Raw genomic sequence first — 18,174 nt, 5'->3', positions numbered from 1 at the left:
TTACTGTTTTAGTTGCAAAAGTGTTTGAACGGATTTATGTAATACTCCTTATGTACTGTAGATAGCGCTAAAAACACACACCCACCTCTCTCATCTGCTGCTCTTTGTTTCCTGAAACTCTTCATCCTCTTCATTATACACGATTTCATTCTATTTGACTGTCATTTATAGTTTACTAAGTGTATTTTATGCTGTAGCCTATCATGTACCTTTAATATGTTTCATTTCTCTCTTGACCAACTAATCTAAAAACACGAGCCTCCTTGAGTTCATAAATACCTGGAAAAAAGTTTTTCAAAAGTAATCTGAGTGCAGTTTGACCAAGAAGATGTGTTTTTCTAAACGTCATGTTTGGACAAATTTGGGGGGTTTTGCTGCCCCTCTGTAAGTTTCTTTCAACGACCATCCCCCTTCTGCATCCACACTCTCCCTCGTGCACCCCTGTAGACCCCCTCAGACTTAGTGAGTAAATCATAAATCATCAACCTCTGTGTGCAAGAGGAGAAATAGGAAACAATCCAAGTGTTTTGTTGCATGACTATTTTTCAAGATAAAAAGAATAAGATATAGTAAGTGCATTTCTATCACCCTTTTTTCTTGTTTCTTTTGACTTGAGGGCCCTGCACAATATTTACAATATATCTCAGCAAATGTTATTCCTGGTCTACCTGCTGCCACAATTAAAACCTTTATAGTATAGAACACGAGGGCCACAAAGGAAGTCTTGGCTGAGCTTGAGACAATGCATGCCTCAAGTTCACCGCCTGTATGCAACTTAGATGCCACAATCATTTTATCAACTTAATCTGAGTTGTAGAGCATGTACAGTATAAGTTCTGGTCGACGAAACATCAATCAGTGGAAATCCCCCAACATAGAGTATCACACACCAGATGTACACCAAGTCTTAATCATATTCATGCATTTTCATCTTTATCCTGGAACAAGTTAAGTTCAGTTGATTCTTGCTTTATTGACAAAGTCAATTTTCTTTATGAGATGAGAGTGACATCATAAAAGTTTCAAGAAGTCGACGAGAGAACAATAAACGGCACCGTAAAGAGACGAAGATGGTGAAAGACCCAGAGGGGGAGATGCCAGGTAATGGTTTCCAGACACACACACACACACACACACACACACACACACACACACACACAACATCAGAGTTCTGTCAAATTTAAAAATGTGAGTGTGTACATTGGGGGCTTTTGTTTCACTTACCGGAGAGGTCCGACTTCCTCTGTCCACTGGGACTGGGGCCGAGTGTGTGTTTGTGTGTGCGTTGGATGTGTGCTTTCAATCAAAGGTTGGGGGAAAGAAATTAGGTCCTGCTGAGTATGTGTGTGTACTGACATCAAATCCTGCAAATACAATACAACTGCAACAATTCTTCATGCAAACCTTTTCTTCTTTTTGTGTGTTTATATTTCTGCGTTTAGATCTTTTGAAATATTTATGTTTTTTCAAAACAATTCTTCTGGTCTTTTCAGATGAATCTGTGATTTTAACTCTGCTCTGCACATTTGAATAGTGGAATGAAACGGGGGCAGAAGGTAGTGCAGGAGGTTCAGGGCGATCACAATTATCCACTGCACATTTCTATACACACACACACACACACTCCCAAAGCCAGTGATGTCACAGTCCTCCTACTCCTCCAGAACTCAGACGTGAGTTCGCAGCACAAGTCAGACATTCCAGAAGAGAAGCTAACTGGGATTTTCCTGTCAGTGAGGGCAGCAACACTACAGCTGCAAACTTGCTCTTCTAGAAGGATTCACTTGGTTCCGAGAAGAAGAGACTAAACTCATTCAAACTTTTTTTTCTGCTAATATAGTAGCAAGGAGCAGAGTGGCAGCAGAGGTCAGAGGGGTGAGTGCGGATTCATTTACATTATAAAAAGAAATTAAAGAATATTTAGAACATTTAGGCCTGTGTGTGTATCTACGCATACATTTGTGCTTAGATTAATAAAAGAAGAACTGCTTAAAATCATGCATGTTGTTATGATTTCATGAATTTTTTCTTTTGTAGTTTTATGTCCACCTATGAAGACCTATACATGTACACTCATGCAAACTACACCCGCTTGCAGAAGCACACTCATATGCATCCACTGAAGGAGGGACACTTCCCCACTCTTTAACACAAGCACGTACACAATTGCAACATTGAGGCAGAAACACCACTACACACTCTCTATTTCATTGAAACACACACTCTCTTACACACTCACAGAGTGGTTGAATATATTCCGGCTGATGTTTCAGTAAATGGATGCAGATGCTGCATAAAGAAAAATGTGTATGTGCACACAGAGATGCACACAAACTCACATTTAAACAAACACATCTTTGTTTCATTGTTCATCTCAGTGGTTTTCTCTTGATTCATGCACACTCACACAATTCTGAAGACACACACTGAAACATTAAAACCCAAAGTCTTGTTACGTTCAAGTTAGAATGTCAAAGCAGCAAAAACCAGAAGTCTAAGTGGACAAGTCAGTGCACTAGGGTCAAGGTCACACTGTCCAGAGTTCACACATGAGGTCAAACAAAAAATAAATCTATTAGTTCAAATGTATCTTCTGACAGGGTGGTCAAGACATAACAATTCTAAGCCACCTTTTCCATTCAGGTTATAAATTCACTCACTCATTCACTTATTCATTCATACGTGCCATGTAGTAAGAGAAAGATAAAAGTTTAACAGCAGATATGTTTAAATAAAATGTACACAAATGAAAAACGTTTTTAATTTATTTAGTTTAATGGCTAGTTTCCCCTCATAGCAGGAAGATAGCTTGACAAAATGAACCTCATTTGGAACAGGAATGTGGTGAGAGGCTGCTGAACAATAAAGAAAGTGGATATTACTTTGCCTTTTGCTCATTCAGTTGAGAAATATGGAAATATATTCAACAGATGATCAAAAACCAGATGAATAGAAAGGCTTAAAAATGATCCAATGTTATGTTAATGGGTGGATGGATGGACAGAAGGATGGATGGACAGATAGATTGTCATTTTAGAAGTAGTGCTGAAATAATAATAAAAACAAATTATAAGGAGTTAATTATAAAATAAACTATATAAAAGGATTTAAATAAAAAAAAGAATATAGATGTATTCCATCGTCATTGCAGCAAATCTATACCCAAATTGTGCTTTTGCGTTCTTACATTTATCTTTATAATAAGAAACCTGTGACAGAAATTTGAAATGTAATTTATAAATTTCATTGCATTTCCACAATTGCTTACATAACCTAGTAGAAACGGATCAAAAACTTCTGTCAAGTTCATGCTACAACATCATGCTACATGCTACAGCTTGAAGTGACCAGCCAGAGCATCTAGGATACAGATCTGTAAAGTATATGAATAAAAATAAAACTTACACTGTCCTATCATCAACATTTACAGAAATCATTCCATTATTCAGAAGACACATGAAGGTTTAAATGGTCAGTTTGAATGTTTTCCACACTGAGTCAAGAAAAAACAAGTTCCATTGTGGTTGGAAATGTTCTGTGAAAAAAAACCTCCAACACAACCATAACTTCATGGCTGGTCAGTGACTCTCACACTTGGTATTAGGAAGGAAACAGAGACGTGCATCAGGGTCACTTAAGGTCAAGGCTAGTAGGGAGTCAATATCCGCAAACTCACTCTACAATATGACCTACAGTTTATTTCTCAGATGCTTATTTAAGAACATGCTGTGGTAACACGTGTGTTACTGTGTCCTCAGAAGCTGCCCTCAGTAAAGATGGCCGACCAGGTGCACTCGAACAACCTGCAAGTGGTCGGTGAGTCAAAGCATGGACACAGACTCTCTTAAATGTGACTGGAATATATTTCAACACAATTCTCTGACATTCCTGATAACTGCTGAATAGAACCTTAAACATCTGGTGTTTTTCAGATGATTCTTTATCGACTCAGTCCTCACCTGAGATGTCCCGCAACGACTGCAGCATCACCCCTCTCACCCCTTCACCTTCCCCGGTAACACTCACTACTCATTCACATACAAACATTGAAAAGTACTATATTGCACTCTAATCAGACAGTTCTCAACTGTTGGGTCGGGACCCAAAGATAGGTCGCTGAGCCTGTGTCTGGCTTTTTTTTGTTCTTTCATTTTAAACTTTAAACTTGACTTCAACAAGTCTTCAAAAGTGAAGAGAATAAACCTGATTCAGTTTATGTAGACAACAATGCAGACCAATAGACCAAAAATTGCATTCTCATCATGGTAGCATGATGCTACTAGCATAGTGCTAAATATCTGGGACCTTATTTACCACAGAATTTTGACCTTGAAATGACTTTACCGTCTAATATGTGATTGATACTGTTATATTGTATTGAATGTCAATTTTAAAGCACTTGTTTTTTCTTTGATTTGGGTCACCTTGTCACCAGAGGGAGATAAAGTCAGACACAGTTCTTAAAGTCCAACTTATTGTCCCAATATGGCACTTAACATGTCCATGATAGATCCGTGACAACAAGGTTATATGCAACAAAAATGTATCTCACACTCACAGACCAACACATCTGAAGTCTCTCATAAAGGGTGAACAACTTACATTACATTACAAACTTACGTTACTGTTACATTTATGTGTTAAAAACCTGCAATTTCATAGAATTAAGGCTTTTAAACCAACACGTTATTTTTTTCTACTGGTGGTGAGACAACTGCAGTTCAAACCAACATCTCTGATCTCACTATCAGTCGCTGACGTGAGGACTCGGACATTCCTCCACACCTCCACACCCTTCTGCCCGCTTATATTTCCTTATTTAGAGCTTCTCAAGCCACATCCCATATAAACACTCATTAGGGTTTCAAACACACGACCCACAGACACACAGTTTATCGTTGGGGAAATCAGTAGTTCCGCTAAAACCTTCATTTAAGATCCAGAATATGTTGTTTAGTCATCACCAGCAAAAGAAATTTGAGTAAATGTAATTCAAGCATTCTGAACACGATTTTACCGTGATTGAAGGTTTCAAGTTAATAGTCTTAGAGCATCATATATGTTTGTCTGATGTCAGTATGTCAACATAAAAATGACATATATGTTATAAAACACAATTAAAATGTACATTATTAATGGTCTGTCAAACAGCCTTGTACCATGTTTCACAATACAACAAACAAGCTCTTGCTGAACACAAAATAGTGTAAATCAGATGTATATTCCTGATCATGGTCAGTATTATCAGTGTATTTTGCTTTGGCTCCTCGTATAAACAAGTTTGACACATTTGCTGAAAGATTTCTATTTAATAACATGATTGTTATGTTTAGCTCAAAAACATGTCTGTGAAACCAAACACAAGTCTCTTAATTAAAACGTGTAATATGATATCTTGGAATTGGTTAATTTCAATATGTTTTAGGTTTCCATACAAAACTATATAAATTGTTTATTAATGCAGAGTTTTTGGTTATTCTGCTCATTAATTTAGAACATGGGTTTAAAACATATGGCCCGAGGGCCAGATCAGGCCCGCAAAGAGGTTTAATCTGGCCCACAAGATGATTTTGAAGAACAAAACTGGGCTGGAAGTCTCCAATAAAAAAACTGCTCTTCTGACTGCTTCCTCGATGGCACAATGGACATTTGTGTTGAGCAAGTAGACTAAGCGAGTGCACCTAGTCCACATATACAAAACCTTCAAGACCAGCAAAGAAGAAACCAAATTAAAACCTAGACGATTCATCCTGAAGTAGTTTATCCAATATACGATTACCAGTCTGGCCCACTCTGGAATAGACTTTCCTCTGTGTGAAACTGCTTGTTTGGACTAACAGGAACATTTTTGTGAGATTGCGTATGATATTGTGATAAAAATGCAATGTATAATTCTACATATAACATCATCAGATGAAAGTGAATCAATATGTTCAATTTAACTGCAACAAGGAAACATCAAAATATTAAGTTGATATACAAAGCAAGTAATACTACAATAATAAAATCATTAAAAGCATAATAATAAAGTCCAATTGTGAACTAAAACTATAGGATAATGTATGAAAGTGTGTCAGTGATATCACACATCATGTGATCGTCTGTTTGTCACATGATTGGCTGAAAGTTCCGTGAAGTAGTTCGGTACTCTTTTGGTATTGAATTTTAAAGTCAACTTATTAAAAAAAAAGGAATTTAGAGAATTGCATTTCTAAAATAATTTGAATTTGAATATCAAACTCTATGTATATTTTCTAATGCATAGAATAAATTATTCAATGAAATTATTCAAAACAAAACAAAATTTCAACCTATTAACATTTTTTAAATATACAAACAATATAATTAAATTATTTAAAAAATAACCCAATGCTGAAAAAACAACATTTAAATATATAAATTCTAAGTTTGAACATTTTAAATGTTAAATTTAATCAGTAAATAATCAATGGCACTGATATAATTCCATAATGCCAAAATGAATAAACGTACGGTTTCAACTCGTAAATAACACAATTTATTTTTTAAACCAAAAACAGGAAAACTGTTTACATATTAACAACTGGCTCGCACAAAAGACACATGCATACATATTACAAATCCAGCCAGTGTTCCATCAACTTCTCCTCAATTTCCAAGTGAGATAATTCCTACACGAGTAGCAATCCACTTCCCATTTACCAGAAATTAGAACGCACTCATTGAAAAGATTTAAAAAGCTCTGTTCCCTGCTTTACATAGAAAGTAAAGACAAACATATAGGTGTTGACTTGTAGATGGCATATCTTGAGTTAAAACCCAACCATTAAACTTCATCAATAAGTCAACAATAACAACCATCAATAGTGATAAACAAGCCATTGCTGGTGTTTTGTGTGGGTCAAACAGAGGTCAGAGATGAGACCCAGCATGGCTTGTCCCTTCGTGGTAGTCGTGGCGATAGATTTCGGGACAACATCCAGCGGCTACGCTTTCAGCTTCACGCAGGACTCCGAGGCCATCCATATGATGAAGTGAGTACCCAGACCTTCGACTACTTGTTGGTCGTCACTCACAGTCTCCTCTCTTCGGACCTGCAGGCGGTGGGGGTGCGGCGACCCTGGTGTGGCCAATCAGAAGAGCCCCACCTGTCTGCTGCTCACACCTGAACTCAGGTTCCACAGTTTTGGCTTCACGGCTCGAGACTTCTACCACGATCTGGACCCCGAGGAGGCAAGACACTGGCTCTACTTCGACAAGTTCAAGATGAAGATCCACAGCACCAACGTGAGGCCACGCCCACATCCCAAACACCACACCCACTTTTTTACACCTTTTTACCGAAGAGAACACTTGTGTTAGAATGATGCATTATGGGACATTTTATACACCATAAAATATTTTGATAAATTCTTTATTTTGCTGGCAGAATCTCACAATGGAGACAGAACTGGAGGCAGTCAACGGTCGGAGGGTCCGAGCCATCGAGGTGTTTGCTCACGCGCTGAGGTTCTTCAGAGAACATGCGCTTAAGGTGCTTAAATCACATTATAATTGTGCTAAATTGTGCTATATTTCCAGTTAAACCTCCCACTTCCTTGTATCAGCTTTATTACTTTATTTATCGATACATACTAGTTAGATTTACATTTAAACACTCTGCTATGTCCGCTACAGATAGCAGGCTTTGCTAACCCGGAGCTACGTTGCTAACTGAAAGTGTCTTCAGGAGGTGAAGGAGCAGTCGTCATCCGTGCTGGAGGGAGAGGAGATCCGTTGGGTCATCACAGTTCCAGCCGTGTGGAGGCAGCCCGCCAAGCAGTTCATGAGAGAAGCGGCGTACCTGGTGAGAGTGTGTGGGAGGAAATCGGAGTTCTGCTTCTGTGGAATTTCCAACCAAATGTGATTCATTAAAGCCAGTTGCTTTTTGGTTTGATACACCCCGTTATTGTGTGTGCCAGGTTTGTGCGTTAAGTTCAGGTTGTGGAAACTTGCGATAAGTACTATGATTGATGATGCACACACACACACACACACACACACACACACACACACACACACACACACACACGGACACATCCCTTCTGTTTCAATAGCTTGTAGGAAGTGTGCAAGAATGTTGGTCAAGAATGTAGACAGTCCTTTACATTGTGTCAATGTGTGTTTATCTGTGTGTGTGTATGCATGCGTGTGTCTGCGAGTGTGTGGACTTGTGCATGCGAGTGTTGTTCTGTGCATAAGTGTCTGTGTAAGTGAGTATATAGGTTTGTATGTATGTTTGTGTTTGCACTTCTGTGTGTATAGGTATGGGTGTTTGTTGTTGTTTGTGTGAAAGCGTGTGTACTAGTGTGTATGCATGTAGGCAAATGTGTATATTTGCCTGCGTCTGTGTGAATTGAATACACGATTAACTACAATATCATCTCTTTATCCAAAAACAATTCAGGACACTTTAATTGCTAGAAATGTAAAAACAACACAGGCTTTTTGTAGTGTTGTGAAACACATTATAAAATAGATGTTCATGTATATGATACAAAAAAAATATTGTTATCTATCAGATCTTTATTTAATTCTGTTGATCAGCATCACAAAATATTCAGGTACAACATTCAAACTCCAGCAATAAATGAATGAAAATAGTTCTTATTTACAAAGGTATAGGCAGAAGATCTGATGCAGCACAGACATGTATATACTGTACACACACACACACGCATACACACACACATACACACTGGGTGGGTTTCTCTTGTCGGGGGTGTGTGGGCTTCCTGCTGGTGATGATGTCATCTTTACTGAACAATGAAGGAGACCGGCGTACAAACACAGGAAGTCAGGACCAGACCGACGCCCTGTGCCGTGCACAGACAGACGCACACAGACACACACACACACACACACTGCTCCTTGACAGAATAATCAATAATAATGTGGTTCCTCTTCTTCTTGACATTTGACCCCAAGTTTATGTAACTCTGAGTGTATGTTTATGTCTCACAGCTGACGTCCATCACACCCCCCTTCTTCCTCCCCTTCACTCATGAGACCCCCCCTGAGTCACATTACATATTTTGACTAAACCTCTGTCAAACTTCTCATCATCGTCTCGATCTGTGCTCGACTCTTCAGGCTGGTCTGATGTCTCCTGACTGTCCAGAGCAGCTGCTCATCGCTCTGGAACCAGAGGCTGCATCCATATACTGTCGCAAGCTCCGCCTCCACCAGGTGATCGACCTCAGTCTGCAGCCAATCACTAACGGTCTGGACCTGGACTCCTCCCGCCCCTTTGACTCCAGCTTCAGACAAGGTGAGTTGTTTTGGATACTTGTCACTTATTTAACTCTTGTTTAACTTTCAACAGCTTTTACTTACATTACGTGCATCTAGCAAAAAAAATATTAATACATGTTAGTTGCAAAAATATTACCTTAGATAAAACCGTATCATATTATTCATTTTATTACATTTGAGACACAATGCTTGGAATGATTGTAATGTTTTCTTTTCATTAAGAACGTTCTCAAATTCATATTAAAAACTATATTTTTGTTAATTCCAGTTTATTTATTTTGACCCCAATTGACCGCAGCTACCCCTGTTGGATGGGCATAAATCATGATGTTATAGAAGATGTTATGTTAAGTATAGGATCATAGGTTCCATTTTGATAATAATGTAAATTACTTATTTTTACTTTTAAATGTTTTATGTTGAAGTTTCCAGACATGGTACACTGTCTGTCTTCTTACCAGAAATAGCAAAATAAATATTTAAATATATATTCAAACAATGGTACTACTTACACTGTTCATTATTTGAAATGCATTTTGAGAAATGTTAACATTTCCAAGAGCTCATGAAATGGACTTGACACACAGAGGCTCTGGTTTCTGAGACCAAATAGATATTTTATCCAAAGGTTACTCATTAACTCATCAAAGTTATTCATGAATTATTGATGGTATAAAAGTACCATCATCCAATACCAAAACAGTGTCTAGCTGCTTCAGCGACGCGATCGAGCATGTGACGACTAAGAAATTGCTCAGTAATCCTTTCTAATGGTCTGGTGCCTCTATTGTACCAACAATTTGATATTAAATTTAAAGGGTTAGAAAAATATATCTAATTTATGAAATTTTTTAAAACATTGGAATTAGAATAAAAGGAATTAGTAATTAGATAAACCTCATAGTTTTGGCCCCCTGGCCTAGACTTGACGCATGTGACAGACATTATTAGAACATGTTTAATGAAAAGCAACAGTGTATGTTCTGGTGGTTCTCATGTTTTCAGGTCAAATGATCTTAGAAATCTATGTTAAGGATTTTTGATTCAACTTTAGAAAGACAAACTACTCCTTTGGAATACATGTTGTTACTTTCAACAGCTTTTACTTACATTTAATGCATTTAGGGATCTGAGCGTTTCAACTGCAGGAAGCCGACACGCTAACAAAGAGTCACTTCACCCCCGATGCGGATTTTTCAAACCACTTGTGCACGTGCACACTCCAACATGCACACACAACTCACAGTCAGGATATTGTAATTGGAACAAGGTGAAGTCAAACGATGATCTCACTCCGCCTGTCACTCTCTTTTCTTCTCTCTCTCTCTCTCCATCACCCTTTCATTGTTGTTCTTTTCCTCTTTCCCCACTTTGTGGTCTCCTTACTAAACACACATCACATGACTGTTCTTCGCTCAAGATTGAAATGTAAATATGCTTCCAAACCCCCCCTCCCTCCCCCCCACACACACACACTCATGCACACTTCTTTATGCTGCTTCATGGAAATGGTTTCCAGACTTCCACTCAATTCATCACTGACACACACATATACACACCAGTGAGTCTTTGTTCCTTCTAACAACAGTCATGGAATCCTATTTTTTCCTCTTTATTGCTGCGGTCCGCGTCTCAAACATCTCCCTCGCAGAGGCATTCTGATATTTTCGCTCAGTTTGAAGCTGCTGTTGTGTTGTTGCTGCAGGAGGATTAGTAGGTGGTCCCACACATGATGTTTAAAGTGTTTCTGTGTGTGTGTCAGCCAGGGAACAGTTGAGGAGATCTCGTCACAGCAGGACCTTCATGGTGGAAAGTGGAACAGGAGAACTGTGGTCGGAGCTGCAGACAGGTGAGCGGGTGTGTTATTAATGGCTTTGACCTTTGACCCCGGTCGATCCTGAGATAAGTGCTGGAACACGAGTCATCTGTTCTTAATTAGTCAGAAAACATTTCCCCTGTGAACTGATTTCAAAGCTCTGAAAGCAAACACATATTTATCTTATTGAATGTTAAAAAAAAGTTTAGGTTTGGATGGAAATGTACACAAAAACATTCAACCTCTAGGTGCACAATAGACTATGAGTACGGTATTGAATCAGTCTATGTTTTAAACGTTTTAAATTATATTCTTAGTGAAATGATTCAAAAATAATAGGTTTTACATGAATATCTTTAATTGATAGCCTTTTAAATCAAATGTAAAAATGTTGGTATAATAATTGGTTCAATCAAATATTTTAAAAACGTTTCAACAATTGTTTTCAATATTTGAAATGTTAAATTCAACCAGTCAATATTGTTAAGACGCTGATATACATGTGTGCGCTCCATCTGTTGGTGTAGGTGACCGGTACATCGTGGCGGACTGTGGTGGAGGGACGGTGGATCTGACGGTGCATCAGATCGAGCAGCCTCAGGGAACCCTCAAGGAGCTGTACAAGGCTTCAGGTGGGATCTGATCATGTTGCTCATACGTCTCACAAATAGGGTTGTGTCTTATCCAACATCTGGAGATCGGGGTGAACGATACAATATATATTGTGATATATAGCAATACTGTAGTAACAAGTATATAGTAAGTATACATTTTTAGTACTGTCAAATACTTGATTCTGGTGTTATAGAATGTACAGACCACATGACTCTTGATGAAGTTGTAACTGCTTTCATTTGTTTTGAAACCAAAATATGTCCAAACATCAGCTTTAAAAGCTGCTGGCGTCTACTGTATTCTCTCGCCCAATGAAATCTTCCAAGATTCCGGCAATGTCGGGAGAGTTCATTGTTTCTTTAGCTGCAACAAATGTTGTGAATATTTGCATGTTAATTATAAATTAAAAATATTAAATGTAATTTGCTGTTGAAAATCAGTATCGCAAAAAGAAAATTTCGCAAAAAGAAAATATCACAAAAAGAAAGCATATCAATATTTTCTTACATCTATACTTAAGGCTGTTTTATTTTCCAGATAAACAATAAGAACCGTATCTATTGTTTTCTCCTCAGGAGGTCCATATGGTGCAGTCGGAGTGGACCTGGCGTTCGAGGCAATGCTGTGCCAGATCTTCGGGGAGGACTTCATCCAAAGCTTCAAAGCAAAGCGACCTGCGGCCTGGGTGGATCTGACCATCGCGTTCGAGGCCAGGAAGAGGACGGCGGCGCCGGGGCGAGCCAACGCCCTCAACATCTCTTTGCCCTTCTCTTTCATCGACTTCTACAAGAGACACCGCGGCCAGAGTGTGGAGGCAGCGTTGAGGCGCAGCAAGTGAGTAACGAGAGGAGATGACCATGAGAATGTGCTTTCATGCGTGTTGTGTCCTCAGCATGAACATCGTCAAGTGGTCATCTCAAGGAATGCTGCGACTCACTCAGGAGGCAATGAATGAACTTTTTCAACCGACAATTAAAAACATTGTCAAACACATCGGTGAGTCTCCAGGTTGTTCACAACAGACGGGCAGACACATGCTTTTCTTCTGCCTCCAGAGGAGCTGATGTTGAAGCCGGAGGTCCATGGCGTGCGCTTTCTCTTCCTCGTCGGAGGGTTTGCAGAGTCTCCCATGCTGCAGCGGGCGGTCCAAAAGGTCCTGGGTCGAACCTGCAGGATCATCATTCCACATGACGTGGGTCTGACCATCCTGAAGGGGGCAGTACTGTTTGGACTGGATCCCACTGTGGTAAGAATTCAAATCGACTTCCCAGACAGACAGAAATCTATCTATTTATCTAAGTAAATCAGTTTACTTAGATAAATAGATAGATTTATCTGCTCAGGAGAGCAGCCTTCTATGTTTCACGGAGACCTGGCTGACGGAGAAGATCCCAGACTCTGTTGTTTCCCTGGAGGGGTTCAAGATGGTGCGTGCGGAACCGGGACATGGACGGAAAGAGGAGAGGAGGAGGAGTGGCGGTGTTTATTAATGAGAGATGGAGCGATCCCGCGCATGTCTCCATTAAAGAACAAGTGTGCACTAAGGACATAGAGTTTGTTGCGGTGGGCATCCGCCCGTATTACATCCCGAGGGAGTTCTCACATGTGATTGTGTTCACTGTTTACATTCCTCCCTCTGCGGACGCAGCCGCAGCGAGCGAAAGGCTGAGCGCCTCAGTGTCGGACCTGCAGCTCAAACACCCGAACTCTCTCCTGCTCATTAACGGGGATTTCAACCATGCCTCACTCTCCTCCATTCTTCCCACCTTCACACAATACGTGAAGTGCCACACCCGGGAGGACAAGACTCTGGACCTTTTATATGCAAATGTAAAAGGTGCCTACACCTCCATCCCCCTACCCCCCCTCGGCCGCTCTGATCACAACCTGATACGTCTGCGACCTGAATACACTCCCATGGTGAGGAGACAGCCTGCACAGAAAAGAACTGTTAAGATGTGGAATGATGAAGCCAAGGAGAGGCTGAGAGACTGCTTTGAGTCTACGGACTGGAGCGTGTTCTCTCATGGTGATGACATCGACACCTTCAATGACCATTCCACGGATTACATAAAGTTCTGTGAGGGCAACGTCACGCCGACCCGCAAGGTGCGGTGCTTTGCCAACACCAAGCCATGGGTGGCCCCTCAACTTCAAGTTCTGCTGAACAAGAAGAAGAGGGTGTTTGCTTCAGGGAGCAGAGAGGAGCTTAAGGAGGTCCAGCGTGAACTCAAGAAGGCGATCAGGATGGCCAAGGACGAATACAAGAGGAAACTGGAGGAGCAACTGGCGCAGGGCAACACAAGGGATGTGTGGAAAGGCCTGAAGAACATCTCAGGTCATGGCCAGAGTGGAGCCAGAGCCACAGCAGGGGGAGACCAAAGATGGGCCACTGAACTGAACCAGTATTTCAACCGGTTTCATCAGGGCCCCCCTCCCCCCTCCACCTCTGCCCCTCACTCTTCACAAAGCTGTTTTTCCCCTGCTTCAGCCCCCTCCCCCCAACTGTTCTCACCTCCAAGCCACCTTTCTCCCCCCCAACACGCCCTACTGCCTCAGCTGCCCAACCCCCCACAGCCACCTCTCTCTGTTACATCTGAACAGGTGAGGAGAGAATTAAGGCGACTGAAGATCAGGAAAGCTGCTGGACCAGATGGACTCAGCCCCAGACTGCTCAGGGACTGTGCTGATCAACTTTGTGAGTTGGTCACACACATCTTTAACCTGAGCCTCAAACTGGAGAAGGTCCCGGTCCAGTGGAAGACCTCCTGTGTGGTTCCGGTTCCCAAGGCGGTACACGCGAAGGAGCCGAGCCACTTCAGACCGCGAGCTACGCACGACGGTGAGCTCTGCGTTGGATCCGCTGCAGTTCGCCTACAGGCCAAAGATGGGGGTGGACGACGCCGTCATCTACCTGCAGCACCGGGCACTGACTCATCTGGAAGCCGCCGGTAGCACTGTGAGAGTCATGTTTTTTGACTTCTCAAGTGCTTTCAACACCATCCAGCCGGCGCTGCTAAGGAAGAAGATGGAGGACGCAGGAGTTGGGACACAGCTGGCAGCATGGACGATGGACTACCTCACCAACAGGCCGCAGTATGTGAGGCTGCAGGACTGCAGGTCTGAGGTGACCATCTGCAGCACCGGGGTGCCTCAAGGGACAGTGCTGTCACCTTTCCTTTTTTCCCTCTACACGGCGGACTTTACCTATGACTCCAGCAGCTGTCACCTCCAGAAGTTTTCCGACGACTCGGCCATTGTGGGCTGCGTGTCTGGGGGGGGGCGAGCTGGAGTACAGGTCAGTCATCAAGGACTTTGTTGACTGGTGTGAGAGCAACTACCTTTGCTTAAACACCGGTAAGACAAGGGAGATGGTGATTGACTTCAGGAAAAAGTCTCCACCACATCAACCGATGAGCATCCAGGGCTCGGACATTGAGCTAGTGGACAGCTTCAAATACCTGGGTGTTCACCTCAACAATAAACTGAACTGGTCTACACACATCAACGCCGTGTATAAGAAGGGCCGAAGTCGCCTCCACCTCCTGGGGAGACTGAGGTCCTTCGGAGTGTGCAGACCACTTTTAAGGACCTTTTATGACTCCGTGGTAGCCTCTGCTATCCACTACGCTGTGGTCTGCTGGGGAGCAGGCAGCACGGACCGGGACAGGAAGAGATTGAACAGGCTGGTCACGAGGGCCGGCTCTGTCCTGGGCCGCTCGCTGGAGGAGGTGGAGGAGGTGGGAGAGAGGAGGACACTCTCCAGACTATCCTCCATCAGGGACAACGCTCTTCACCCACTGCACCTGACCGTGGAGGAGCTGGCCAGCTCCTTCAGTGGCAGGCTCAGGCACCCCCAGTGTAGGACGGAGCGTTATAGAAGGTCCTTCATCCCAACTGGTGTCAGGATATTTAACTCTCTACTTTAAATATCCTGATGCTAATCCGTAGTGTGTTTTTCTTCTCGTGTGTTTTTTATTTTATTTTTTTCCGTTTTTATTTCTATTTTATTTTATTTTTATTCTATTTTATTTTGTTAATAGTGTCAAATTTCTAATTTTGTAAATAATTTGTATATTCTTAAGATTGTTTTTATTTTGTATTATCTCTTTTATTATTTCTTTTTTCCTTGCACTTTATTTTTTTCAACTGCGCTGTTGTGAAAGTGTGTTTCCCCTCTGGGGATGAATAAAGCTTTTCTATTCTATTTCTATTCTATTCTATTCTATTCTATCAATATATTAAATATATTGAATACTGAAATTTTAATTTTATTTTATTTAAATGTTTTTTAATAAAATAATTAAATCATTGAATCATACTGAAAGCTTAAATACATTTTTTAACAACTGATTTCCAAAATTCTAATATTTATAAAATCAATACATTTTTTACACATAGAGTAATTTCTTTTTAATATTAAAAAATGTATATATATTTTTAATCAACCTTTCAGTACAGACATACAATAGATTACAATTATTCAATAAAAAATGATAAAAAATACCTTACAATGAAAAATTCCTCATTGGAAATGCTAAATGTAATGTTCTGATGGCACTGATATTCATCTAAAGAGATCCATCTTCCTGTGATTCTTCTTCTCAGGTTCGAGTTCGTCGATGCCCGTTGACCTATGGTGTCGGTGTGTTGAACCGGTTCGTCGAGGGCCGTCATCCTCGTGACAAACTTCTTGTCAAAGATGGACGTGACTGGTGCACGGACATCTTGGACCGCTTTGTGTCCGTAGACCAATCTGTGGCCTTGGGTGAGGTAGTGCGCCGCAGCTACACCCCAGCACGCCAGGGCCAGCGCAAGATCATCATCAACATATACTGCAGCACCACAGATGACATCACGTACATCTCAGATCCTGGTGTCAGGAAGTGTGGGGCCATCACACTGGACCTCCCAGAGACCTTACCAGGGGCCAACGGAGGGGCAGGAGCCCCTGAGAGGAGAGAGATCAGAGCTACCATGCAGTTTGGAGACACAGAGATTAAAGTGACCGCCATGGATGTTCTGTCTAAACGCTCAGTCCGAGCATCCATCGACTTCCTGTCTAACTGAGGAGAAACAGGAAGGATTCAAAACTGTGGTTTGGCATAAGAAACGGTACTTTGAGAGAAAAAAAATTGGATTTAGAATAAGAAAGTCTTGGACAGTCAAATGGAATTATATCAGTGCCATCAGATTATTCAATGGTTGAATTTGATATTTGAAATGTTGAAAGTTGGATTTTTTTTTAATTAAAATGTTTTGGGGGTTGAATTGAATATATTTTAAATAATTAAATTAAATGATGTGACAAGATGCATGATGAGCTGAAAAGTTTGATCAAGTAGCTTGGTACTCTTCTGGTGTGGTGGAACTAATTTACCACATTTGTATATTACATGTAAAACACTACTAATAATACATTTTAAATGCATTTTTTTATTATTATTATTAGAATTGTAATATTAAAATATTTTTTATAAAAAATATTATTTTTTTTAATTCAATGATTTTCTTTTTAAACTTTCAAGAATATAGCATGAAAATAGTTTAAAACAACGTAATGCTTAAAAAAAACATTCCAATAAGAAAATTGAATTAATTTTAAATGTGAAATTCCATTGTCAAATATACTCACATAAACAAACAATGGCTGAGTGAAAACACTTTGCAGCTAAATGTGGACAAGCAAAGTGTAATATTCTAAATATAAAATGTTATTAATTCATACTTAAAGCAACAGAGTAGAGGTGAAGAATTATTCAGAACTCTGCAGCGAGAATTCTGACCGGCTCAAGTAGAAGAACTCACATTTCTCCGATCCTTAAATCTCTTCACTGGCTTCCAGTTTCTTTCAGTATCAATTTTAAAATTCTGGTTGTTACTTTCAGATCTATTCATGGTCAGGCTCCTCCTTACATCACTGATCTGATCCAGCCTTACACCCCAGCTCGGGCTCTGAGGTCTGTGGATCAGAATCTACTGATGGTTCCTGAACACGGTTCTGGACCAGAGGAGAGAAATCCTTCCACGATCTTCCTCTCTCTCTGTGTTTGATGGATCTACTGACTCCTTCAAGAAACATCTTAAGAAGTTTTTATTTGTTCAGGTTTTTCCTTGATTTTCTGGAACTCTTGTTTTATCAGTTTTATTTTGCCATTTAAAGCATATACTTCATTGAATTTTGTTTTGATTGTTTAAGCGCTTTGTGACCCTGGTCTGGAAAAGCGCTGTATAATATATCATATACTTGCATAACATCACCTGCAGCTCAAGCTAACCGGGCTAGCGTTGGCCAACCAGTTGAGAAATCAAACTAAAGTGGACCGATTTGAAGACTAGCAGTTGTTCTCTCGACTTAAAGTACTTAATATTGCTTCTGTAAGACTTACTACCTAAATGAACAAGATGGTAACATCAATTCTCAATTTTATACCTCGATTTTCTCGGTTCTTACTTTGTGAGCTATAGTT

The 18,174-nt window shown here is 40.5% G+C and overlaps 1 protein-coding gene across 1 annotated transcript; it reads left to right on the top strand.

Annotated features, from left to right (window-relative positions):
* The first annotated feature begins 1,071 nt into the window (after positions 1 to 1,071).
* On the top strand, positions 1,072 to 16,980 carry hspa12b (heat shock protein family A (Hsp70) member 12B). Its single transcript, XM_087790033.1, has 15 exons — positions 1,072 to 1,101; positions 1,841 to 1,875; positions 3,759 to 3,816; positions 3,933 to 4,015; positions 6,889 to 7,013; positions 7,080 to 7,266; positions 7,409 to 7,513; positions 7,709 to 7,825; positions 9,112 to 9,289; positions 11,036 to 11,122; positions 11,617 to 11,721; positions 12,280 to 12,538; positions 12,597 to 12,700; positions 12,760 to 12,950; positions 16,313 to 16,980. Exons 1-15 carry the CDS (start codon positions 1,095 to 1,097, stop codon positions 16,772 to 16,774), a joined length of 2,103 nt encoding a protein of 700 aa, XP_087646159.1. The 5' UTR covers positions 1,072 to 1,094; the 3' UTR covers positions 16,775 to 16,980.
* Positions 16,981 to 18,174: the final 1,194 nt, after the last annotated feature.

Source organism: Callionymus lyra, chromosome 4 (assembly GCF_982586985.1).
Source record: "Callionymus lyra chromosome 4, fCalLyr1.hap1.1, whole genome shotgun sequence".
Lineage (NCBI taxonomy): Eukaryota > Metazoa > Chordata > Actinopteri > Syngnathiformes > Callionymidae > Callionymus > Callionymus lyra.
The sequence above is the reverse complement of the archived record's forward strand: the minus strand, read 5'-3'. Positions and strand labels throughout refer to the sequence as shown.

Excerpts from the sequence above, each read along its gene's own strand:
- hspa12b (XM_087790033.1), top strand. Across the intron at positions 7,014-7,079 it reads GAGGCCATCCATATGATGAA|GCGGTGGGGGTGCGGCGACC; the intron begins GTGAGTACCCAG and ends TCGGACCTGCAG. Across the intron at positions 12,951-16,312 it reads TTGGACTGGATCCCACTGTG|GTTCGAGTTCGTCGATGCCC; the intron begins GTAAGAATTCAA and ends TCTTCTTCTCAG.